At 42.2% G+C, this 27,191-nt stretch overlaps 1 protein-coding gene across 4 annotated transcripts in view; it reads left to right on the top strand.

Moving 5' to 3' along the window:
* The window catches only part of CHN1 (chimerin 1), a 215,465-nt gene extending 188,479 nt beyond the window's left edge, over positions 1-26,986 (top strand). For all 4 annotated transcript variants that reach the window (XM_046019506.1, XM_046019507.1, XM_046019508.1 and 1 more), the window contains 6 exons: positions 1,696-1,780; positions 13,187-13,360; positions 14,113-14,190; positions 17,258-17,395; positions 24,785-24,890; positions 26,202-26,986. In XM_046019506.1, coding sequence (XP_045875462.1) covers positions 1,696-1,780; positions 13,187-13,360; positions 14,113-14,190; positions 17,258-17,395; positions 24,785-24,890; positions 26,202-26,373 — 753 coding nt within the window. In that variant the 3' untranslated portion in view covers positions 26,374-26,986. The remainder of the gene's footprint in view (positions 1-1,695; positions 1,781-13,186; positions 13,361-14,112; positions 14,191-17,257; positions 17,396-24,784; positions 24,891-26,201) is intronic.
* The last annotated feature ends 205 nt before the right edge of the window (positions 26,987-27,191 follow it).

Raw genomic sequence — 27,191 nt, 5'->3', positions numbered from 1 at the left:
TGAAATACAAGTCAGTGCTGTTTCACTCATTCTGCTCAAAGCAAAGCAAGGCTTCCTACTTTATCCAGTTTTATTCACTCCGGGGAACACAGACCAACAAAAAAGACTTCACAGATTATCTGAATGTTGATCTTGGGCTCTGCTTTAAAAACTCTAGGAAATGCTTTCCGTTACAGACACTGAGCATCAGTAACAATCTGGAAGCTACTGTGTCTGCATTCCTGATGCTTTTCCATAAAAGACACAGAAGGGATTATGGCCTTCTTTTCCAAAATCACACATTTTGTACTCAAGCTCACTTGGCAGTGACCAGAGTCACAAGCACATACCTACTTGGAAGGAACCAACACCAGGTTATCCATGACAGCCTTACCTAGCCAGTGTTAGTATTCTGACATACCTTTTCTCATTGATCTGAATAATATGGCTTTTTTTTTTTTTTCATTTTAACATCTCTGGAATTGGGATTTCTCTTATAATCAGTGGTTTGTCATAATTTACCTGGCTTGGTTTTTCTAAATGGAATATATGCCTTGTGTTCAATATAAGTCTTGTGTTCAATAGCATCTTAAGTTTGAAAGAATAAATTATATTATCTTAAAAATCATCTACCTATTTGATACATAAAAAGAACAGTAACAAAAATGACCATCTTAGCGGTGAATTTCATTATTTGTATTAGCTGTTCTGACGGATACTTATGTTGGAGTACAAAATCATCACATTTTATGATTTTCACTGTCTTTATATGACTGTTTTCTGCAGGAGAACATCATACATATAAGAAATTTTCTCATGTAAATGTACTTTGATACACAGATCAGACTTCCTGGTTCCCGCTCCCTTTTTCTTTTTTTCCTGGGTGGATTTTCAGCCAATATCTGCTCAGAACTTTTTTTTCCTCAGAAATCTCAAAGTGTTATGAGAATATTCCAGATTTTTTTCTTTTATTTTTTAATATTGGGGTTTGAATTCCTTGCCTCTCTTTTCTACCAATACTTTTTCATGAGTTAAGCTAGAGTGGCTTTTCTCTCCTATACAGAAAAGTCTAGGTATCTTAGCATTTGAATCCTTTCTTTGGGGATTCCTTTCTTAGGGATAAAGGAATCAAATGCAGTTAAATTTTTTTGAGGCTGAAATGATTCATGCGTAATTACTACACTCAAGTAGGGTTTCTGATTAACTCTCCCTTCTGCAGTTTCTAAAATATATTCATTCCCTTAACTAACCTAAGTATCAAATGGTTTTGAACAGAAATTGGCCATTTTTGCTGCTTCAGTTGTGACCAATCACTGAGTATCACCTTCGCCATCTGTGGTCACAGAAGGTAGGTCAACTGACAAAATCCTGACAGGACCCAGACATACCCTGCATCGCTCCTTCTCCTTTGTGTAACTCAGAGATGAGGCTTATGGCTGGAGGGAACCAGCTAGAGAGCCACTGTAGAAATTGTTTTGCAAAGTGAATCACAGAATAGTGGTTTGATGTATCACCATTTCTGAAACAAAGAGGAAATCGAGCTCTGAAAGAAATTTTAAATGCTTGTCGGTTCCACTCAGCTAAAGTTTTCCTAAATGCAGCCACAACACACCTCTTCGGTCCTATGGTTTGTATTTCCACACTTTGACAGAAAACCATCTCTTCGTCCGTGTGTCTTCCCCTCTGGCCACTCTGTCTCTCACTGCTCTTTTTCAGGTCCATACGTTCAGAGGGCCACACTGGTGTGAATACTGTGCCAACTTCATGTGGGGTCTTATTGCTCAGGGAGTGAAATGTGCAGGTAAGAGCCCTTCCCTTTTTGCTTTATTGAGTTACGAAGTTAGAAGGAATAAGTTATAAGGAGATTTGCTATTATGCACATACAGTGGGCTGGATCCCAGTTTGCTCTTAACACAGGCAGTAATCTAGATTTGCAGACAGCCACTTTGGAAACTCAGTTTATCCGCCCTTAACCTTCTGTACTGAAGGGGCAGCAGACTAGGGATCCAGTATTAGTCCATTAAAAAGAGAGAAGTTGGCCTGTTCAGAAAGTCTGATAAAAGGAGATAAAAGTAAGGCAGTTATATTTAACTCTTGCCTTTGATGTTACAGTAACTAAATTTATAAAAATGATTTTTTTAAAGCAGTGTACAGGGACCTATGATTGTTGCCTTGGAAACTGAATTTTAAAGATAACTTGTTAAGCTGGATTGTCCTTACTACATTTTTTTGCAAAATCAAACTGAAGTTTAAAAATCTGTGAATTTATCTTCAAAGATGATTACCAAATTCTGAAAAACCACTTAGTCAGTAATATTTTGTTTGTGACATTTTGAAATCTTGAATATGCCAAATCCTTTCTATAAAATATGACCACAGTAGTTTTAGATATACATTTTGAAGAAACTGTGAAGGTTTACGCATGAAGAAATAAGCAACTCTGGGATTCATTGAAATGCTTTATGAAAATAAGTTATTCACATCATGTGAAATTCCTTTGTATAAAACAACTATACCAAGAATTGACCATTTATTCAAACTACTCTAAATTCTGACATAGGCTTAGAAATAAATGTTTAAATTAGAGTGTTTGGTCATAGACATTTCTTTCTGCTATTTAAATTGTAAAAGTAAAAACTACATTCTTACATGTCTTTTAGCATGAAGCTTAGCACTTAAAACTGTATACTAAAAGTATTTCAAAATGGTAACTGTAATAATTCTAACAAGTTTATCACTAAAAGCCCATCTTTCGGGGCGCCTGGGTGGCTCCGTGGGCTAAAGCCTCTCCCTTCGGCTCAGGTCATGATCCCAGGGTCCTGGGATCGAGCCCCGCATCGGGCTCTCTGCTCCACGGGGAGCCTGCTTCCTCCTGTCTCTCTGCCTGCCTCTCTGCCTAGCTGTGATTTCTCTCTGTCAAATAAATAAAATAAAAAAAAAAACAAACCCATCTTTCTTTAGTGGCATGATCTTGTAAAAATTTTAATTCCAGTAGAAGGAGCATACTCGAGCTGTCTTAGTTTCAGGTGTACAGTAGTGACTCAGCAGCTCTGCTCCTGCCAGTGTGCTCATCGCAGTAAGTGTGCTAGGAGGCTCCTACTCTTCCATCTTCCCCGGAAGTCTCCTGCAGCATGATTTTTTTTCTTAAAGATTTTATTGATTTTTGAGAGGGGACGGCAGGTAGAGGGAGAGAGAATCTCAAGTAGACTCTCCACCCACCAAGTGCAGAGCCTGATGCAGGGCTCGATCTTAGGGTCCTGAGGCCATGACCTGAGCTGAAATCAAGAGTCAGACACTCAACGGTCAGAACCACCCAGGCAACCCCCGCAACTCTGTGGCATGATTTTTAGTGGAATATTTTTATTGCCCATTATGTACAGAAATCTCTAGGGTCTGATTTTTTCTTACTTCTAAACTGCATTTTTTTAATAGCAAGGTACAATATGCAACGCACATTAATGTTCCGAGTCCTTTTTTCAGTTATTATTCCCTTAGTGTCACTAAGGCATGGTAAGGTTCCAGGCATACATCATTAGCCAAATCCATTCAAGGACCTCCCTGCCACACACAGGGATAAAAATTTCCCACATGTTGACTTTGAACCGTGCAGAGGTATCTCCAAGAGAGTCTCGGCTCAGATTCAGTCTGACTCGTCCATCATCCTAGAGAGATGACAACCCCAACTGCAAATCTCTGCCCAGAGAATAAATGAGGATAATCTTGTCAGCCTTCCGACTGGTGGTTACCAGTCAGGGTGAGATTAGGCAGGCTGTGGGTAAGCCTTTGAACTGGAGGGGAACACATTGGAACCTCAAGTGATGTTAAGACCGTCTACAGTGTGGGAGTGCTTGTTCCTGAGCACAGATCACCTGCTTAAGGAATGTTGGTCTCAATCAGCATTAGGGATTAGATATAAATTTAGAAACTTTGACACAGCCGGACCAGCTAAGAACTTGCAACAGTTTCTTTTCTTTTTTTTTTTTAATTTTTTTATTTATTTGGCAGAGAGAAATTACAACTAGGCAGAGAGAGAGGAGGAAGCAGGCTCCCCGCGGAGCAGAGAGCCCAATTTGGTGCTCGATCCCAGGACCCTGAGATCATGACCTGAGCCGAAGGCAGAGGCTTTAACCCACTGAGCCACCCAGGCGCCCCCTTGCAACAGTTTCTTGAACGCTTTGTGACTATCACTGATTTAAAAGTTTCTCTTTCACTGGAGTAATGATGTATATCATTTAAGTTTTGAAATATGAAGCCCATCTACATAAGAATTCTGAGTTTGCTATGTTAGCAGAGAATAGGTTCTTGTATGCATAACCCTTGACAATATGCTACAATCCCAAATCATGTTTGAAAGAAATGCTTTGGAACCTTTATGATAGTAATAATGGAGGGAAAAGGAAAGAGAAAGTGATTTGCCCCCTTCCACAGCTACCCACCTTAATAGTCTCCACAATTGTGTAGGAATTGAAAGAAAAGCCTTGAGGAGAATTTTCATTTTTATGCCTTGTCCGTAAAAGCATTCTGTTCTCTGTGATTTGAACCATATTAATGTATAAGAACAAGTCAACTCCTTTCTTTAAATGTGAAGGTTGGCATTTGAATTCGTTCTCTTTTCTATGACAATGAATTCTTAGATCTGAAGTGGCTGATCCTGACCTTTGAGCCATCCACTTTAAAACAGAATGCAAAGAATTAAGAATATTTATAGAGAGAATTATGATAAGTTAAACAATATCTCCCTAAAGAAGTCCACTCTCTAATCCCTGGAACCTGTGAGTATGTTACCTTTAATGGCAAAAGAGACTGATTCAAGCTAAGGTCTTGAAATGGGGAGATGACCTTCCATGGTTGGGGTGGGCCCAGGATAATCACAGTCACGGGGTCCCTACAAGAAAGAGGCAAAGTCTGAAAAACGGACAGAAGCAGACATCAGAAAAGGGAGAAGATGCTAGTCTGTTGGCTTTGCAGAGGGAGGAAGTGGGCCAGGAGCTAAGGAATGTGGGCAGCCTCTAGAAACGCTGTCTCCCCGGAGCCTCCCAAAGGAGGACAGGCCTACTGACACCTTGATATCCACCTAGGGAAACTTGTGGCCTTGGGGCATCTGACCCCCAGAACTAGGACATGAACTCTAACGTTTTAAGCCACTGAGTTCATGGTAATTTGTTACAGCAGCAATGGGAAACTCATACACTAGCCACTGAACATTTAAGACATTACTTCTGAAGGAAGAGGGCATGGTTAACTGCCTATCCGAAAAGAGACGTATTTATCAGCTTTTGATCCTAAGACAGCTTGCTTTGTGTTCTGGTATCTTTTTTTGAAATCCACCAAGGCAGAATAGAGCGTGTCAGGAATTTTTCAGGGAGCATTGGCCAAAAGCATCAGTTTGTATCTCCCCACCCCCCTCTATTTTTTTTTGTTAAATATCATGTGAATTGTCGGGTGGCGTTCCAGGCACCAGGCTGGCAGAGTTACCACCAGAATCGGACTGAATCCAGCTAGTGAGAGGCAAGCTGTCCCTTCCGACCCACACACTCTAGACTGGCTAAGAGGCAGGCTGTGGCTGAAGAGGGCAGCGGAGGGCCAGGCAGTGCAGACACGGCCTTTCCTACGCCTGCCCCCGAGATCCCAGAGTAGGCACCAAACATCCTCTTGATTTACCAACATCTCCCTCCCTCTAGCTTGCTTGAAAGACTACAAGGACGGGGCAAGGGAGCATGGAACGGCAGCTCGGGAGCCGAGACTGAAATATTTATGAGCACAACAGGTAGTTTGTAACAGCAGAGTTCAAAGGATCCTCGTTCAGACAAAAAAGAGTTTCCCCAAACCATTTTTCCTTTCTCTATGAAAGGGAAGCTTCTAAGTTTAAAATAATCTGTTGTTATATAATCACTGATTGCCAAACACCCCTCCCATCAAAAAGACCATGATTCCACCAGCATTCCTGAGTTGTTTTCACTTCAGCCTTGCCACAATAGTCTGAGAATTAAGCCAGATAATAATTGTAAATCACACATCAACTTAGTATTGGTTATTTAAAGTGATTCTGTGTTTCCAGTGTGTCATTCACATTGCTGTCATCACACACACACACACACACACACACACACACACACACACACACACACCACAACAGGAAATGGGAGTTCTTTCCTAGTAATAAAATATATTCATTGCTTAAAGTATACAAGGGCTTAGCTTTTAGGTTGAAGAAAAGAAGTGGAAGTAATTTATTTTAATTACTGCTTTGATTGACTGGACCTAAAAGTTATGTTTATCCTTTTTTTAAAAAATCGTATCCATTTATTTGAGAGAGAGAGGGAGAGAGCGTGCGCGTGCATGGGGGGAAGAGAGGGAAAGAGAGTCTCAAGCAGACCGGATGCTGAGCACAGAGCCCCACAGAGGGCTCGCTCTCACTACCCTGAGATCATGATCTGAACCAAAACCAAGAGCCACACACTTAACCAACTGAGCCACCCAGCTCCTATGTTTGTCCTTATAAATTACCAGTGAGAAGTTGATTAGACTTGTTTAGAAGTTTCGTATAGCAGTATTTTCACAAATATCCAAAGAATAAATTATTCTTTACAGTTTTGCTTATGAAAGTAATGACTTCTGATACATATGAGAATTGGGCTATCCCCATTTTCCCTGGATGGAGATTCAGGGAGGGGGCTATCTAAGAGACACATTTTAGAATAAAAATTTGATTTGCGGTTATTTGAAATATGAACACACATGGGGCACCTGGCCGGCTTGGTTGGAAGAGCGTGTGACTCTTGATCTCGGAGTTGAGTCAAGCCTCGCATGGGGTAGAGAGTACTTTACAAAAAATCTTTTTAAGAAATGAATAAAATATGAACACTCAAAGAATGAACAATTATCTTTCCTTTCAAAACACACATTACCTTTTAATGTTAGCAATATAATGTGAATAATAATCAGCTTTTTTTTTTTCAAAAGATAGATTTTTGTGCTTTCTAGATATGAAACATCCATTTTTTAGAGAAATCAAACCCCAGGAATCCTGAAATCTGAGAATAGCTTAAAGTTAGTGTCTACGTAATAGAAACATTAATAAAGAAAGGACAGAATAAAATGTGAGTTGAGTTTTTTCATTTTTCCTTTCATATGGTTTAGTCCATGCTTATTAACTTGAAGGATTAGGAGGGGGAAATGTTTCACTGTAGCATAAAAATAACCTACTAACCAAGAGATGTAACAAATGAAATGATCTTTTACAGACTTTTGTTGTTGTTTATAGTGTAGAGCTTCCTTGGGAGAAATGGAACGATAGAGGAGTTATATGACTTTAATAAATAAGGATGAAAACCAAATAAAGTCTTAATGGCAAACTGAAATATGATGTATGGCTAGTTCCTGCAGGAGCGATTTTCAGAGCGAGCTCAGAGCTGGTATATTGCACCGTGAACTTAAGGGTATAAAGATGCTTTATTTTCAAGACTTTGCCCTATCCTTTGTTCGTCCGAAGGACTTCATAGCTAATCCTGCCAAAAATTTGGCTTTTGAAATTTATTTCTAAACTCGAGTAGAATATGTTGTCCCATAGTTTTTGTTTTGTTTTTTTTTTTTTTTTAAAGATTTTATTTATTTATTTGACAGACAGAGATCACAAGTAGGGAGAGAGGCAGGCAGAGAGAGAGAGAGGAGGAAGCAGGCTCCCCACCAAGCAGAGAGCCCGATGCGGGGCTCGATCCCAGGACTCTGGGATCATGACCCGAGCGAAAGGCAGAGGCTTTAACACACTGAGCTACCCAGGCGCCCCCCATAGTTTTTTTTTTATATATGTTTTTTAAAGATTTTATTTGACAGACCGAGATCACAAGTAGGCAGAAAGGCAGCGGGTGGGGGAGCAGGCTCCCTGCTGAGCAGAGATCCCGATGTGGGGCTCAATCCCAGGACCCTGGGATCATGACCTGAGCTGAAGGCAGAGGCTTTAACCCACTGAGCCACTTGGGCGCCCCCCATAGTTTATTCTTATTCAAATGGAAGAAAGAGATCAGTTTAGAAAACATTTTCCTCTTCCTTAATTCCTAAATCTGAGCTCAGTCATCACTCTACCCACTTGTCACTGAGTCACAAATAATCTAGGAGTCTAATGTTTAAAGTGGTAGATGACTCCAATTATTGAATGGAAAAAAGTTAGCATTTACATCAGACCACTAGTGCTATTCACATGTTTTGATAATGTGTCAAAATTTTACTGGTTTGCTTTGTAGTGGTTTTCCATATGGAATTTATACCGAAGGAAAGAAAGGACAAAACAAGAATATAATGGGTAGCTGCTTCTATCACTGCTTTTTAAAAGTCCTTACCACGGGCGCTTTTTAAAAGTCAGTTGATTGAGTGTCTGCCTTTCACTCGGGTCGTGATCCCCAGGGTCCTGGGACCAAGCCCCGTGTGTTGGGCTCTCTGCTCAGTGAAGAGCCTGCTTCTCCCTCTCCCTATGTCTCTGCCTCCTGCTCTCACTGCTTGTGCTCTGTGTGTCAACGGAATAAAATCTTAAAAAAAAAAAAAAAGTCCTTACCAATGATTTCACTCATATGTGGAATTTAGGAAATAAACGAGCAAAGGGGGAAAAAGAGAGAGAGAGAGAAACCAAGAAAACAGATTGTTAACAATAAAGAATAAACTGATGGTCACCAGAGGGAAAGTGGGTGGAGAGATGGGTGAAGTAGGTGATGGGGATTAGGGAGGACACTTGTGATGAGCCCAGGGTCACGTATGGAAATGCTGAATCACTATATTGTACACCTGGAACTCATATTACACTGTCTTAACTGGAATTAAAATAACTTAAAAAAATAAAAGTATACTGATTTAAAAAAAGTCCTTGCCAAATCATTTATATAGATAGATAGATAGATATGAAACAGTAAAATATAACAATCTTTTAAACTCAAATCTATACAACAAACAATGGGTACAATAAACATTACCAAGTAAGAGGTTGAAACTAGCAAATTCATCTTCAGAGCTGGAAACCATAACTCTGAGTGTGTGATACACAGCTAGTGAAGGGGTGGGAAGAGCACAGGCTGGGAATCCAGAGGCCAAGGCACTTTCTGGCTGGAACAAGTCATTTGGCCTCTTGGAGCTTTATTGCCTCTATAATGTAAAGGCACTGGGATAGGCTGTTACCAAAAGCCCTTTCCAACTGGATCTGTTGCTTCTTTGTACACACTTCAAGTATGAGGCACATCAACATTAATATGAAATTATGAAGCTTTGCTGACTTTTACACATTTAAATACTATGGAGGAGTTCTTTCGGTTCTGGATGAGATGAATAAATAGGTTTCATTTTATTAGTCACAATATTAATAACAAAAGACCCTGTACCAAACCTCTACATCAGCTATGAGAATACTATGAAAGTGGAGAAAAGCGGGCAGGCCACCCCCAGAAACCCTGCAGCAAGTTGCCTGGTGGTTGGGATTGGCTTTTTTCCTCCCTCCCATGTTGTATCCCCAGCCTTAGGCACAGGAGAAGCCCACAACCCAGCAGTGCCAATAAGCACAGACCAAAGATAATCCAAAGAAAAGCCTTCTCTTCCTAGCCAAAGCCCTGGGAAAGGGTAGCCAGCCGAACCCTTCCTGCCCTTCCTGCTGTCCTCCAGGCGAGCATCAGGAACAAGGCACAATGTGGCAGTGGCCTGTAGTAGTCTATGGGCAGAACCCGGTTTCGCCCTGCCCTGCAGTCGACAGGGTGCACCTCGCCCCCTGGGAGTGAGTGGAGCCCTGTATTTCATCACTGCCTGGCAGGAAGGACGCGGTACCCCTCCTGGCTGAGCCTGTGGGTGACACCTGGACTTCCGTCCTGCCATGTAGTAGGAGCAGCACCTTCTCAGCCCAAGTCTGTGGGGGGAGCCCTGTCTTCACCCTGACCTGCAGTGATGAGGCAGCTGAGACAGGACATTAACCTGTCTTCCACGTGTACCCTGTGGTTCCACATGGCACGGCATTCCTTCTCAACCAGGCTTCTGGGCAAACCCTGTCTTCCATCCCCACCCTGCAGTAACAAGGATGTGGCCATCTCCCTCCCCAGAATGTGGGATACAGTCCTGCTATTTGGGTACCGTACAGGTAGGGTGGGCAAAATAGCACTGCAGTAATGTTACAAAGGCTTTGCAAACTAGGGAGGTATTTGAACCTTGGCCTACAAAAGCAAGCCAGGACACGCATTCTGAATCTCAACAGGTTAACTCTCTGCTAAAAGAGAAATGTTCAGTAGGAACCAGAGTCTTCTTGTAACAGTCAAAAATATCCAGGCTTCAGTTCAAAATTACACTTCATACTGAGAAGCAGGAAAATCTCACCTCAGATGAGAAAAGAATCAACAGATGCCAATACCGAAATGACCTAGGCGCTAGAATGATTAGACCAGGAAAACGGCCACCACGATAATGCTCCAGCAAGAAATTATAAACACTCTGGAGACAAAATGAAATATAAGAAATAGAAAATGAAGACAAAAAATAAATGGAGGGGCGCCTGGGTGGGTCAGTGGGTTAAAGCCTCTGCCTTCGGCTCAGGTCATGATCTCAGGCTCTCTCAGGCTTGGGCTCTCTGCTCAGCAGGGAGCCTGCTTCCCTTCCCCTCTCTTTCTGCCTGACTCTCTGCCTACTTATGATCTCTGTCTGTCAAATAAATAAATAAATTCTTTTAAAAAATTTTTTAATAAATAAATAATAAATGGAAACTTTATAACTGAAAATTGCATTAACAATAAACTCACCGGATAGATGGGCTCAATAGCAGAACGGAGGGGACAGAGGAAGGAACTGGTGAACCTGAATACAGATCAATAGAACTTCTCCAACTCAAACAAGAGAAAGAAAATAGACTTCGAAAAATGACCTCAGCCTCAGAGACCTATAGCAGAATAGTAAAAGATTTAACATTTGCGTTGTTGGTGTCCCAGAAGAGGAGAGAGGCTGAAAAAATACTTGAAAAATGAGTGGCTGAAAACTCAGATTTGGTAAAAGCCAAGAAAAATTAAGTACTTATTTGGAGACACTTTTGTGTAAATGAAATGTATTCGAACAGTAAAGAGGAAGAAGCAGCCATAACCCCAGGCATCCACGTCCTGTCGCATTCACATGGGTCGGACGGAGCTGGCCCAGAATTCCACTTAGCTTCAGACCGCAGGCTGATTGGGACAATGCCATGTAATGGACCCTCGGCTGCCGCGTAGAAAAGGCCTCTCAAAAGATTCTTCTCAATAATGACAGCCACATAGTCCTGGTAAACACCTCTAACCTACTATGCCTAAGAAATTGCATATGTTAATATTAAAGGAACCTATAGTGGATAGATAATAATAATAATAAATACTATTATGATTCCTATTTTACATAACTGAGGCACAGGAAAGGCACTCAAAATCGCACAGCTAATAGATGAGAGAGCTGATTCTAACTCAGAGAAGTTACAGAAAACATTAAAATATTCAGGGGAAACAAGGACTTTTAAGTGGACATTTGCCATTGATTTGCCTTAGGATTGAATCAGAAATCTTACCAGTAACTAAGAGAGATATAAAGAGGAACTGGGGGTCTGGGTGATGTAATCACTTGGACATTGTCTAAGTATTACAGAATGTTGTCAAGCCATGTCCTCCAGTAATACAGATCCAGCTCAGTGCTCTGGAGGCCCATTTCTGTCTTCAAAGAAGCAGCTGCTATTCTTTAGCAATGGGCATTGTTGGCATTGGCTGTGCCTTCTCCAGTGCTGTTCTCTACACACATATGCAAAGACCCAGTGTCCCTCTGCACCTAGCTTGTCTTTGCACACAGGAGGTGCTCGTTACAGTGGAATTCCTCCCTTTGAGTCACACGGGCCTTACGTACGCCTTACAAGTTGGCAGTGTCTACATATTTAACGAAAGAATGATTCCATTTATAAATTTTGGCAAATGTTCCTCATCTCTGTTTATTGTTACTGCCCTATAGAACTAGACTGCAGCTTTACCAAGTCATTATTAGAATGATAATCACCAATATTTGCTGAAAGAGCAAGCAAAACTAAAGCTTGCCCAGTGACCACAGGCAGTGGCCGTGGCCTTGTAGGATTTTCAGATTGTTTCATTAAGACCTGGATATCACTGAATCAGATTTACAAGGGGTCAACATCAAGTCCTTGTGAAAAACATCAAATGGGTTAGGTTTTTAGAAACATAAAGATGACATTTATTTTAGATAAATTATTCAGTGATGGTTTATCACTCTTTAATAGAGCAAAATATTTGAATGCTTCTCTGTCCCTTCTAAAATTCCATTGCTCTCTTCTTGTTGAAAATGAAATATCTCCCAACATTAACTAGAAGATGTTTGAGTTCTGGCATCTTAGAAGTTACAACTCAGTAAAATTACAAAGCAAAGGACAAGCTTCAGGAGAGGCACGATGGTATAGGTGTTAAAATCGTAGACCCTAGAAACATCTGTAGGCTTAAATCTCAGGTCCACTGCAAACTCAGGGCATGACTTTGGGTAAACCACTAACATGTGCTCGGTTTCGTCAGATTTATGAAATGAGAAGAAAAATAGTACCTATTTTATAAAGTTTTATGAGTTAACGGAAATAATGTAAAGCACTTGGACTAGTGCTTGGCATCAGTAAGCCAGTGCTAATAGTAAATCATACTAGGGCTATTTTTAGCCACTAAATTTATTGTTTTATATATCTGTATATCAAGGCTTATGAAGACATATGAATATGAGTGGCATGATTTTAAGAAGACCCTGGGATACTTTTACTTTTGGAGATCTAATTCCTCTTCATATCAAATATATTAAAGTATAATTCTATATCCCACATCAAATATAATTTTTAGGTCACTTTGAAGAAATGGACAATTTTACATTGCCTCTTTGGCATAATATTACATTTTTTAGACATTTAAACACTAATTTTATTTGATCTGGGTTGAATTTCTCATAAGATCACACAGCAAGTAAGAAATGAAGCATGAGCTAGAATTCTCATCTGCTGACTTGAAACCAAAATTTTCCAAGAGAAAAGATGGGAAGAATGTTTTTACACTCTGCAGAAACTGCTGGAAGCTAGTCCCCTTTTAAGCCTCACTGAAGCTGGACGGACTGTCTTTTGCTAAAATAAACACTCCAGAATGCTCAAAACTCTGCTCAAAACATTGATGAAATTTTCCTTTCTGTATTTTTCTTTTAGATTGTGGTTTGAATGTTCATAAGCAGTGTTCCAAGATGGTCCCAAATGACTGTAAGCCAGACTTGAAACATGTCAAGAAGGTGTACAGTTGTGACCTTACAACACTCGTGAAAGCCCATATCACCAAGCGACCAATGGTGGTGGACATGTGCATCAGGGAAATTGAATCTAGAGGTGAGGCATTTCCGGTGTGGTTCAGCAGTTGTAATGCACCATTAATGCAAGTTCTCATGCCCTTCTGGGTGCCTCTCATTGCATAGTCCAGTTGTCTTCTTCTGTAAGTTTAGGGGGGAATGATTTCAGATGTCCAATGATCTGAAAGCCTGAAATGAGTTAGTGTAGCATCTAATGAACTAGCTTGATTTTAAGGTACATTGAACTAGTTACAGGAAATATACTTAAATATTTTTATGGATGATGATGCTTCTAGTCTATAAAAGTTGACATGTAGATAGCAATTTGTTTTTCACTTTTTACATTTTCTAGGTCCAAGAAGCAAAGGTGTAAATGCTCCATTAAAACTAACCTAAGCCAAAAACAGCGCTGCATCCCAATTCTTATTTCCCATTTGGGAAACACTGGTATGGGCCTATTAATATGGTTATCTTAGTCTTCGGTTATGTAAAGAATTATGGTATAATTGGAGTGATGAATTATTTCCCTTAAGACTCAACATATTTGATCTAATTAGACTAAGTGGTGAGCCAAATTACAAATACTCAGGTAACAGCAGGTCAGAGTTTAAAAACTGTAAGTGCAGTGGTTTTATTTTAGGAGAAAATGTGAAGAGGTTTCTAAACAAAGGTATTTAATCACTCTTTCATGCACATTACTTCCCCAGCCTGAAGTATGGGAAGAAATTAAAATTTGGAGAAAAGGCATAATTCCAAAGAAAACTAATTAGCTCCCTTGCTTTATTTTTACAGGTCTTAATTCTGAAGGACTGTATCGAGTATCAGGATTTAGTGACTTAATCGAAGATGTCAAGATGGCTTTTGACAGAGGTATGTTCTTCAGCATGTTCATTAACTTAGGACAACAATGCCCTCTGCCAAGAAGGCACAGTTTATGTTATTCTTTATATTACTTGTCTAAGTCATTGATTATTATTCCAAATTAAAAGCTTGTAATTTTACTTTTTATTAGTATATTAAAGTGTTTCATTTCAAGGTGAGGAAGAAACTGTATAAAATGTAACTATATTACCAGTACCTGAGCACCCAAGGCTGGTCCCTGTTCATAAAAATATACACAGAACAGTTAAATTTACCAGAAATCACGGAGAAGATAGGGCAGGGTGTTTGGGAGAATCTAAGTCATTACAGATCTCAGATTTCCCATCAAACCGCCTGTCATCCATGTATCCCATCACTATATTTGACAGAGTGGAGACCCAGTCTAATGACTTAGATGCCCCTACCACAGAATCGTTACTGATTTTATTTGAATTTATGCCATAAAGGAAAATATTAATAACTTTGGAATATAACCTAGTTTGTTGGGGTTGGGGGGATGCCAGAGATCAGAAGAGGCTTTTCCAGAGAAGAACAGAGGTTGACCATAGAATATGTAAAGACCTTGGCAAGAGAAGAGTCTGTGCAAAAGCCCTGAGGCTGTCCTTGTCAAGGCCCTGAAAAGTGCTATGGCTTAGAGAGTAAGAAGTGAAGGGAGAGTGGATGAAGATGCAATGAATGCAGTATCTTACTATAGAAAGAATTAGATGAATTGGTAGAAGGGTTCTCAGATCCATGTCTAAGTTCAATTCGATTTAACTTGTCATAGAACCGAACTATAAGGTGGTAATTTTATTTTCCAAACTAAAAATTGGATGTGTAACCCATGAGACAGAATATTTGACATCCGGATTCTCATAGAAAAATAACTAATAGATGGCAGAAACAGGAACCATGTGGCAGGAGAGAATACCAGTTTTCTTTCTTTTTTCCTGAGTAAAAACATTGATAGAGGTGATACTTGCCTTTGCAATTCTTCTACCTTCCATTTGTGCTCTCCCATCCCTTTTTCCAAATCTTTGGGCCTCTAGCACCTGCCCACTTGCTCAGGGTTCCCCAGGGAAGCAGTCTACATTGCTTTCTCCTCCCAGAAAGTGGTCAGTCCCAGTTTGTACCACCACAGCCCGCGATTTCAACCCAAGAGTGAAAGACACATACCGGTGATCTAATTCACACTTGAATGTGAATGTATGATACGCCATGACATTTTGCATTTAAAAGAGGCTTCTTTAAAGAAAAAGTAGTAGTAGTTTTAGATTTACAGTTCTAGGTTGACAGTAGCTTTAGCTTACAAAATTTCACAGAAAGTACAGAGATTTCCCATATGACCTCTCCTCTCATGCCCCCCCAACCCAGTTTCCCATTGTTAACATCTTGCATTAGTATAGTACATTTGTTACAATTGATGAACCAACATGGGTACGTTCTTAATAACTAAAGTGAGTAGCTCACATTGAAATTCACTCTTTATGTTACAGAGTTCTATGGGTTTGGCAAATGCATAATGTCATATATCCACATTACCGTGGCACATAGAACTTTCACTACCATGAAAATCATCTGTGCTTTACCTGTTCTTCCTTCCCCTTCTCCCCTTGCACCCCTGATAACCACAGTTCTTTCTCCTGACTCCATAGTTAAGCCTTTCCCAGAATGTATATAGCCGGAATCAGAGTATGTAGCCTTTTTCGACTGATTTCCTTTACTTAGCAGTATGCATTTAAAGTTCTCCCATTGCTTTTCATGGCTTGATAGCTCTTTTCTTGCTGTTGCTCAATAACATTCTTTGTCTAGATATATCGGTTTATTCACCTATTGAAGGACATCTCAATTGCTTCCAGTTTTTTGGCAATTATGAATGAGAGTGGCTATAAATATTTGTGAGCACATTTTTGTGTAGACATAAGTAGTTTTCACCTCTTCTGGGTAAATACCCAGGAGTGTGATTGCTGGATTATATGGTGAGAGTATGTTTATCTTTGTAGGAAACCGCCTACCCCCAAGTGGCTGTACCCTTTTGTGTTCCCACCAGCAGCAATGTACAGTTCTGTGGTTCCTTGTCCTCCCAGCATTCATTGTCAGGGTTCTGGATTGTAGCCATTCTAATATCAGGGTAGGGAACAGGCTGCTTTTTAATTGGCAGAAATCATTCGTAAGCCAAACGGAATAAAAGAAACCTAGGATAAGGTCATTTCAGAGTAGGCACTACTTGAATCTTTTGTAGATGAAAATTCAGGTATTTTTTTTTAATATTTTATTTATTTGACAGAGAGAGAGGTCACAAGTAGGCAGAGAGGCAGGCAGAGAGAGAGGGGGATGCAGGCTCCCCGCTGAGCAGAGAGCCCAATGCGGGGCTCGATCCCAGGACCCTGAGATCATGACCTGAGCTGAAGGCAGAGACTTAAACCACTGAGCCACCCAGGCGCCCCAAATTCAGGTATTTTAACCAGTGACTAAATGCAGGGGAGTAAAGGAAGGCCAGCTTCACTCAAGAGTCTTAAGACCCAGCTCCTCTGAAATACTCCTCTATTGTATAACTTCTTTTCTTGTTATTTCAACACTCTAAAGTTTTGTTTCATTTTACTCTCGTGCTTCTCACTATCTGCCTACCTCCAGGGCTTAGACAGCAACCCAACGTCATGGTCATGTGTCAGAGCCTGGGGTGAGTCAGAGGTGGCCTTTTGTAAGTTAGGAGTGACTTTCTTGTTATTTTTCACATTCTCTAGGTTTGTTTAAAAAAGAAAGAAATCAATTCCACTCATTCCCCTAGGAATTCTCAAGTACTCCTGGAATTTACAAATATTGCTGTTGACTTCTGTCCTCTTGTACTCCCCCCTCATTAAAACTGGAAAAAATAAGTAACTTCAGAATAGAAAATTTAAAAAAAAAAAGATTTCGCTTTCCACAGAAAATTGATCATTTATATACATCAGCACACAGAATTTGATACTAAAAACTGATACATTGCCAATCTCTAAAGACTGTATACAAAAACACGTTATGAAAACAGTGCTCTGCATTCAGACACTTACTCTTATTTTTTTAACCTCCTTCCAAGATGGGGAGAAGGCAGATATTTCTGTGAACATGTATGAAGACATCAACATCATCACTGGCGCGCTGAAACTTTACTTCAGGGATCTCCCAATCCCACTCATCACGTACGACGCCTACCCGAAGTTTATCGAGTCCGCCAGTAAGTATGAAGCCACACATTCCGAATGACCCCACAGACTGCCTCCCCCTGGTAATCATTTCTCTGGTTTTTCCTGAGTTTCTTGAATGCGTACTAAGTATTTCCTCTTCGCCTCTCTTCACGGCTAATATGCTCACAAGAATTTTGATCTCCTCTCTAACATCGGTTATTTATGACTTCTGCCGTCAGAAGCTTCTTTGTAATGGGCTAACCCTCATTTTCCAAAGTAAGGCTTAATCCAGTGTTCCTTAGGTAAGGACCAACACTTCCAGAAAGTAAAAATGAATAACTAGAAAAATAAAATTGAAAAACAGGATCAAACTATTTTGTTACTAGATTTAGCAAGGCATAAAAGTTGCTCGATCAGATACCATAAAAGTTTCTAAATTCTTACTTTCAATTTCTGTCCTTATCCTGTGACAGACCATTAACAGACAGTTTGTGAACTGGCACCGGTCGGTGGATCATACTTTAGGGAACACGATTTTAGATCAAGAAGTATTTTTTTTTAAGTTCTAGTTGAGATGCAAATGAGAAAAAGCAAAGGCTCATATGCCAAATTGTATTTATGGTGCAAAACTCATACCTGTAATTCACAGTACATTTTTTTAAAGAAGGGAATTTTTAACAGATTTTAAGTGTTGGCATTGCCATTTTTTAGAAAAGATAAGCTATTTCTGTCATTTTCTTTTCTCTCTTAAAAACCATATGTTGTCTTGATCTTTAAATAATAACATCACTTTCTTAGTAACACTGATTTGCTTTTTGACTTGGAAATTTCGTGAAGTACAGACTTGCTTTGTTCTCATTTTTAGTTTCCCCTTCAGTGCTTTTGTTGAGAATTTCTGTGGTTAGTTCCCTGGAGCCCTGTTTTCTTGCGGGTCAGCCCAACTCTCATGTAGAGAACAGCCAAGAGAACGACACTGATTTGTACAAATGTCCATGTTAGGAGCCCGAAAGCCTTTAGGTCTCTTCCATGGGAATTTAACTCCTCTTATTTTGGGATGGATTTGGTGCTGATCATGAAAATTGTCTGCGGGAGCTTCTGGGTTCCTCTTTTGTGGCCCAGACATTTCCGCCCCAGAAGAGAAGCCTCGTGGCAATGAACATGGGCAGCACTTGACACATCCATCACGAAGGGCTGCTCAGTCCACAGTCTGCCCTGATCCCCAGGACAACACTGAGGGCCCAAGTGGACAGTGTTCCTGTCCCCAGTGTCACTTTGAGGTAAAACTGGAAGTTGGCTTCTGCGCCGAAGCCAAGGGCACCCCATTAGCAGGGGACAAAGCAGTTCTTCAGACCCAGGTTCTGAACTCAACACAATCACCTCATGGATGCAGAAGAAAACTCCAAGCCTTCCTTAATGGGGTTCAAGGCCTTTGCCCCCCACACTCCCACACTGTTTCACCTTCATCCTCCCACGCCCACTTCAGCTACCTCGGTTAACCTTCCAAACAATCTGTCAGGGTTCAGGGTTTGTATCAGGAACAGGCCTCCCGTCTCCCATCAGTGAACCCCCCGTTGAACCTCAGAGAGCTCTTCAGAGCCCATCACAGGATAGAAACGTCCTAAATCACGGTAGAGTCCTTCTCATAAGTTCAGCTATTTTGAGGTGTGATTTCCCTGACACCAAAACCATGGCTTAATACTTAAATATGATATCAGTGTTTATTGTATGTGTTTGCTGTTGATCTGATTGTCTGTGAAATATAGTGTCCTTGTCTACGTCTCTTCGCATTCGCATCGCTTTCATCTTTGGACACAATAGATGCAGCCTTTCTCTTATCTTCACAGGCACAGAAGGGAGACAAGAGAAGCTAAGATTTGTGCAGCATATACTAGGTACCAGGAATCATATTAGGCACTTTACAGCCACAATTTCATTTCAGTTGGGTTTTTTTTTTTTTTTTCATTTTAGTTTAGTTTAGTTTAGTAATCTCTACACGCAACGTGAGGCTCGAACTCATGACCCTGAGATGAAGAGTTGCATGCCCTTCCGACCGAGGCAGCCAGGCGCTCCGCCAGGATAGCATTTTAGGAGGGAGATATTATAGGGTGTAAGTAAATTGTCTGAGGTCCTACTGGTGGAGGAGAGGCCCTGGCATTCTGACTCACATGTGTCTAATGTCCCAGCCCCTCTCTCTCCACTCAGCCCACTGCCTGGCTCCCTGGAGGAGCAGAAGACTTACCCACGGGAGGAAGACAGAAGGGCAGGAAGTCCTCCCAAAGATGGTCAGGGCTGGCCGACCCTTCCTGATGCAGGGGCTCTTGAACCTTTTTCTCACTCAGCCCCTAGGGAACGGCGGGGAGGGGGGCTCTTCTTGAAGGCTTGGGTTTCTCTGGCATTTATTAGCATTTCTTGCCAACAGAAACTCAAAGTTCACATTAAAGCTTTCTCCTGCCAAAGCTGTCTGAGCTCTGCTGCGGCAGCCTCCCGCAGACATGCACAGCTTGGGAGCTGGAGGGGAGTGGCTACAGGAAATGAAGAGGGACACACAGGTGGTGGAGGCCAGGGCATCTCATCGAAGGGCTTGAAGGTCTTCGTAATCCCTTGGCAAGTGCCCTGGAACCACCTGGAAGTCTCAGACTACCTTTTTCCTCACTGCCTCCCCTTCCCCTCCAGGGAAGAAATTGCTGCTGCCCCCCACCACACACACACACCAGGTGCAAAGGCCTGGAAGACAGGTGCCTCTTGAAGGCATGCTCTGTAAGCCCGCACTCGGGCGCTTCTGACCACGATGACAGTGGTGCTGCTGGGACTGAATGTGGAAATCTTTCTGGCCAAGCACTCTAAGAGCTGTGCTCCCAGATGATCTTAGAAAATGTGATTCAGTGTGTAATCCTGAGTGAGTCAGATAAACTCAGAAATAAAACCCAGGGTTCTTCGTCCTAAACAACTTAGAATGTCCTGAAGCCTGGGATGAGAACTTGCAAGTTTTTCCCTCAACTCTGCCACTGAGTCACCCCTTATCCTTGGCTAAGTCTTTTTTCTTCTTCTATTTGAATTTCTATTTCTCTCTTTGAGTTGGCAGCACATACCTTAAAAAGGGCTTTTAACTAGATGTTGATACAGGTTCAGGTGCTTATTTCCTGCCCCCACCATGTTCACATTTCCACATCCTTCCAGACCTTCCGCAGATGCCATCTTTCTCTCCTCTGTTCCGCTCAGCCTCCGAGCCATCTTTCTCCTCCGTCTCCCTGTCACACTTTGCCTGGACCTCTGTTATGGCCTCCTTCCCTCACGCTGAAAGGTTGCCTTCATGTCTTGCCTTCCTTGTTAGACTGACCCCTTTACAAGCGGAAGTACTCTTGCTCATGTTTATTTTCCCACAGCCCCTGCAAGAGTCCCTCACTTACCTAATAGGTGCTCAATAAATACTTGTCGAATGCGTAAGCATAATTTTATATTGAGAACCACAGACTCTTAGAGTTCTTAGATCTTCTAATGGGTCATGTTAACAAGACTTCCTTCTACGACACATTCTTTTTTAAATACCCGGTAATTGCAAGATCGCCACTTCTCTCAGCAGACAGCTGCCAGTGGACAGACTTAACGGTCAGAAGGCCCTATTGTGCACAGCAGAGAGCCACCTGCCTTCAACTCCCTCCCATTGGCAATGGTCCTAACATCCCCCTCTTCCGCATACAAGCCTTTCACATACTCGAAACAACTGATGGTGGTTGTTCATCTCTAAATACATTCCATTTTGTCTTTGCTTAAATTATGCCATGGTCTTCTTAGGACAAAAGATTGCTGTTCTCTAAAAAGAATATGGTTACTAGTCCTTTAAGTAGGAAAAAAAAATAGAGAAAAATTAATTCCAGGGAAAAGTCTCTGTCAATTTGATGTCAGAGTATTCAAATGCAGTTTATCGTATGCCCCCAAATTGCTATCTCTGGCCTCACCCTGAGCACCAGATTCACCAGCACCAGCATGATCATTTGGAGGTCTGATAGACATCTTGAGCAGAACCCTGGCCTTTCCCACGAAACCTCTTCTACCCGTATCCTTTATGGAGGCTCCATCCTCCCAGTCCCCTATGGCCAAAACTTAGCTCATTCTTGAATCTTCTCCTTCTCACACATCCCTTATCAGGAAATCCCACGGACTCTACCTTTAAGATATAACCAGAATCCAGCAACTTCTCGTCACCATCACTGCCGCCATCTGGTCTAAGCTAGAGTCATTCCTCACCTGGTCTTTTTTTTTTAAGATTTATGTATTTCAGAGAGAGCAAGAGAGCATATACTAGCCTGGAGGAAGGGGCAGAGGGAGAGGGAGCGAATCTTAAGCCAACTTCCCGCTGAGCACGGAACCCGTTGTGCGGCTCAATCCCACGACACTGAGATCATGACCTGAACTGAAACCAAGAGTCAGATGCTTAACCGACTGCACTGCCCAGGCGCCCTCCTCACCTGGATTTTTGTAATAGTTACTAGAATAGTCTGTTTCTACTTTGGCCTTTCCATACTCTGAGATACTGTGAGCAACATCTGTCACATCAAGTCCTTGTTCAGCACCTTCCCATTTCTCTCTAGAATAGCCTACAATCCCCGGCATAGCCCACAGCACCTAACACAACAGTGTTCTATGACCTTTTTGACCTCCGTCCCTCCCCCTCTTGCTGACTCCAGTGCAGCCACCTCTGGCTTCTCACGTGTCCTCAGACATCACAGGTCTATTTGCCCCTCAGCATCCTTACACGGCTGCTCCTTTGCTTGGAAGCCCTTCCCCTCGATCTCCATGTGGGTCATCCCCCCACGCCCTCAGAGTCTTCGCTCAAGACCTGCCTTCTCACTGAAGTCTGTGACAACCACCCCATTTAAAATTATACCCCCTCGCACTTGCAGTGTTTCTTACCCTGCTGTTCTTTTCCGAAGCACTGGCCTCAACCTAATATAGTACAGACTGGAAAGTCCATGTTCATTGTGGATTGTCAGTCACCCTCCGAGAGAGAGAAGCAGCTCTCTGTGAGCAGGGAATTTTACTTGCTAGCCCACCAACACCATCCCTAATTTCACACCATCTCAAGAGTCTCTCTGCAAAGATTAAATATGAAAATTAAAAGGAAACTACATTACTCTTCTTTTCAATTTCCAAAACAATATAGTTTCAAATTAATTAGTCCCATGTTAAAATTATAAGTAATAGTTTTCTATAGTAAATAGAGTTTTAATTCTAGAAATTAAATGATTAAATTTCAGTATCCGAAATGGTATTGCTGTTATGAACTGACATTCTTTTTTTTTTTTTTTTTTTTAAGATTGTTTTTATTTATTTGTGTGACAGAGAGATCACAAGCAGGCAGAGAGAGAGGAAGGGAAGCAGGCTCTCTGCTCAGCAGAGAGCCCGATGTGGGGCTCGATCCCAGGACCCTGGGATCATGACCTGAGCCGAAGGCGGAGGCTTAACCCAGGCGCCCCATGAACTGACATTCTTTAAAGACCTGAAGTTTCAAAGACAATGTATCAGTTATCATGGCAAATAATACATCCTTTAATACTGAGAAACGAACCAGGAACCCTGAGTGAGCTTTGGGCAGAAATCCTAATGGCTAAAGTTTCTTTTTTCTTTTAATATTTATTTGAGAGATACAGAGATAGAGCATGAGCAGGAAGGAGAGGGAGAAGCAGGCTCCCTGCCAATCAGGGAGCCTGATGCAGGTCTCGATCCCAATACCTGAGCCAAAGGCAGACGCTTAATCAACTTAGCCAGCCGGGCCCCCCCCCTGAAGTTTCCTTGAATTAAAAAGCTTCACTCTTCCTATTCTGACATGTATCAGATCTGCACTGCCAAATGCTAGGAACGCTCACATTCATTTTTATGTCAGCTTTACTTGACTCTGATGCATGGCCTGGGAGTCGGTTTGTCTTAGACGTTAGAAAACCAGGATTCCCGGGCGCCTGGGTGGCTCAGTGGTTTAAGCCGCTGCCTTCGGCTCAGGTCATGATCTCAGGGTCCTGGGAGCGAGTCCTACGTCAGGCTCTCTGCTCTGAAGGGAGCCTACTTCCCTCTCACTCTCTCTGCCTGTCTCTCTGCCTACTTGTGATCTCTCTCTGATAAATAAATAAAATCTTAAAAAAAAAAAATAAGAGTACCTAGGGTCGGATGAAAATCATTACTAAAAAAAAAAAAAAAAAGAAAGAAAACCAGCATTCTTAGTCTTGTGTCTTAAATGATACATTGTGGTCAGCTATGGCCTTCCAGTATTTCAAGGCTGCTCTTCTGATTAAGACTCAGCACTTTGAGGTCCCCTTGCACCTGCCCTGCACCCTGATATTCAAAGGCTCCCTATCTTCCTGACATCTGAGGAGAAGCAGGAATGTGCTAGGGTGCTCTGAGAGCACGGCATTCCACAGACGTCTACTGCTTCTGATTATGGAAATAATTGATGAACTAAATGCAATCTGTGACCTCAAAGGAACGTGCTGGGTATTTTGGCCAACACAGAATGAAAATGTCCAAATGAAGATGGTTCCCTTTGAAGTTTCTACCTTCAGAAGAGCCGCATTTATTTCAGGGGCCCTGCTGTCACCCCCAACGTTTAGAATTGCCTTCACTGGCTCGTTACATTCTCCTGTTGTCCTATGTAGTAGAATATTTTTGTGCTCTGAGGATAGGTTTGACTTTTTTCTATAACAAAGAGTAAATTAAAACCAAGGAAGTAGAGGTGCCTGGGTGGCTCAGTGGGTTAAAGCCTCTGCCTTCGGCTCAGGTCATGATCCCAGGGTCCTGGGATCGAGCCCCGCATCTGGCTCTCTGCTTGGCAGGGGGCCTGCTTCCTCCTCTCTCTCTGCCTGCCTCTCTGCCTACTTGTGATTTCTGTGAAATAAATAAAATCTTTTAAAAAAAGAAAAAACAACCAAGGAAGTAAATACTGGATGATACCTCTCTTGGTTTACAAAGAAAATAGCATGAATATCAACGAAGCCTCTGGCAGGGGTCACCTCGGCAGAACTGGGATGTTCAGAAGACCTGGAAGGAATTAACCTCCCTTCAGTATGTCTGTAATGTAAGATGATCTCATTTGAATGTCTCAGTTTTTACTCTGTGCATACATGTGTCTGAACTCTTTGGCGTGACAGCCTATCTACCCAGTGTCCAAGGTCCCCAGTGACCAGACTCTCAGGCACTCAAGTGAAGCAAGTGGGGGCTGTCCCCCAAAGTCTGAGTAAACGGTATCGCCGTGCCGAAACCAAGCCTTGCAGAAACTGGAGACTTGGACCTTAAAATACTTTCCATAGCTGGGCGGGGGGAGGGGGGTGGCAAGGATCTGCAAGAAAGTATTTTGGACCAGCCCTAGGTGATCACTGCAAGAACAGAATTCAGTGAAGCATTTATACGAGGTGTTAAAGTTCTTTCCCTTGGTGTTCGACTTGCTGTTTTAGAAATTATGGATCCGGATGAGCAATTAGAAGCGCTGCACGAGGCCCTGAGGCTGCTGCCCCCCGCCCACTGCGAGACCCTGCGGTACCTCATGGCACATCTCAAGAGGCAAGTCACGGGCCGGATATTGCTCCTTGTGCTGCAGCCCAGGGTTAAGAATGAGATGAAACCAAAGGTGCAAGAAAGGACAGGTCGCTGAGGGAGGAACTACAGACACGCGCACACGTAGAAGGAAGGCTAAATAGTGCGCACCTGTGCCGGGCACAGGCTGGATGCGGCCGCGTTGGCCGTTGGGGTCTGTGGGTGCAGATATGTGAGAGCGCCCTGCGTCCTGCCACCAGAACCGGGTTCTGGCGGAAAGAGGAAAGGTGGTAGCTGTCGGGGCAGGAGCATTAGCATAAGAAAGAGCAAAGCAACTCTCCAGAAGGCTCGCTTTTCTGACTTCTTGCTCCAAAACGGGCACTTCACCCTGGGTGACAGGATTTTAGATTATTGCCGTAATGTCTCCCACACTGAAAACTGCTATAAAAAGTGGAGTAAAATAAGAGGTAGAGGGAGGAATAGAAAATAAAATATTCCGGCTACTTCTGGTTTAATGTCTTAAGTAGATTAATGGTGGTGTAACTTCGTTTCCCTGCTCGGTCGCTCTCACTCTCTACCAGTTGAAGCAAATGGTTTTAAATTGTAGGATCGAGTTTAGTGGTTTTAGGATTTCAAAATATAAAGCCAATTAGAAACAAAAGAGACAGAACTTGACATCTATTTCGTATGCCTCTCGGCAAGAGCTACCCAGAAATGAATATTTAACTGGTGGCACATTTAACATTTACACGGTTTCCCTCCTTAAAAGCAGTGGGAGCTAAAACTTGTATTTAATATGCTTACAAATTCACTTGCAAATTCAAGTTTGCTTCATATATGGAGGCAATTAAGTCCTTAGCACTAACGCAAAGGAATGGCTCTCCAGCCCTAGTCCGGGCCTTTGCTACCTAGCAGGAGAGCTAACACGGACGGACACTCAGCCTCCCTCAGTCTCCCTCAGTCTTCCTGACCACAGCCCAGTCTGTGCCTCCGCCACCCCCCTCCCCAGATACTCTGTAAAAATCCCAGGAACCAGGCAGCCAAGTGGAAGGAGGGCTGATGGAGACGACCCAGCCTCCCGTCCGCTACAGGCAGACACCCCGCACACTCCAGCAATGAGCTCGGCCAGGAGCTTCGGTGATACCAGAAGTTTAATTTATTGATATGATTTACTTTGAGGTGAAGAGGGGGACACAGAAGGAGCGTAGCCGAAGAGCTACGGGCGGGAATAAGTAGGCGGCAGCCTTGACCGTGAGCCTGGTTTTGGTTATAGCGCTCCAGCACCGTGCAGAATGCCGGACTTATGCAATGCCACGTCCCTGTGCTTCTGTTTTCCAGAGTGACCCTCCACGAGAAGGAGAACCTTATGAATGCCGAGAACCTTGGCATCGTGTTCGGCCCGACCCTGATGAGATCTCCAGAGCTAGACGCCATGGCCGCCCTGAACGATATCCGATACCAGAGACTGGTGGTGGAGCTGCTTATCAAAAATGAAGACATTTTATTTTAAACGTTAGTTTGCAGGGGAAAAAAATGTTTTACAGATGAAGGAATGTTTTATAGTAATTTAATTGGCTCTTATAGCTGCATCATTTCTTGGTTAGAAGTTCGGGCAGATAGCCAGGTTAAAATGAAGGAACTTTCCATTGTTTCCGTAGCACCGCTCCGCCGTCCTTGTAAAACAGTGAACACGCACTCCAGTTCTAGTGCCCCTGGGTGTTATCATGTTACGAGAAACTCAAGCTATTGCATGATTAGCCCCCTCTCTGGCAAGGGAACCCCACACAAAGGAGACAACAAGCCTGCACCGCCTCTCCGTCCCGGGTAGTCTGTGGTTGTAATTCAGCATGTTTCGCAGAGTCGATCTGTCGTGACTTCGCTTTTGGGTTCTATGTCATTGGTTTCTGACGCTTCTGTAAACGCGCACATGAATGGATGAACCGGTCCCCCCGGCTGCTGCGTTGCCATAGACTAGAACATACGCCAACTTTTCTCAGACGCTTCATTTCTGGTTTCTCTTAGTTCTTCGCTAACATAGTCTTTTCTTTCCAGCAAAAGCAAACTGTGTTTTCAGATTTGTTACTTTAGTAAATTATCCACCAATAAAAAAGTACAATGCGGAACATTTTCTGTTATGTTATTATTGAGTTCCTGTTGCAATTTTGTGTTTTTGTCTGGCATGCATTCATTAATTTATTAAACTTGGCTTTTAGAAATCAAAAATATTGATAGCTTACTTTTTTCCCCCATGATTGAAAATATTTGGGAAAATGCATTTGGCTATTTATTTAATACTGAGTAAAGTTTTGTGTTGAGTTCCTAAAATAA

Source organism: Meles meles, chromosome 9 (genome assembly GCF_922984935.1).
Source record: "Meles meles chromosome 9, mMelMel3.1 paternal haplotype, whole genome shotgun sequence".
In the NCBI taxonomy this organism is placed as follows: Eukaryota; Metazoa; Chordata; class Mammalia; order Carnivora; family Mustelidae; genus Meles; species Meles meles.
This window is presented reverse-complemented; position numbering and strand designations above follow the sequence as displayed.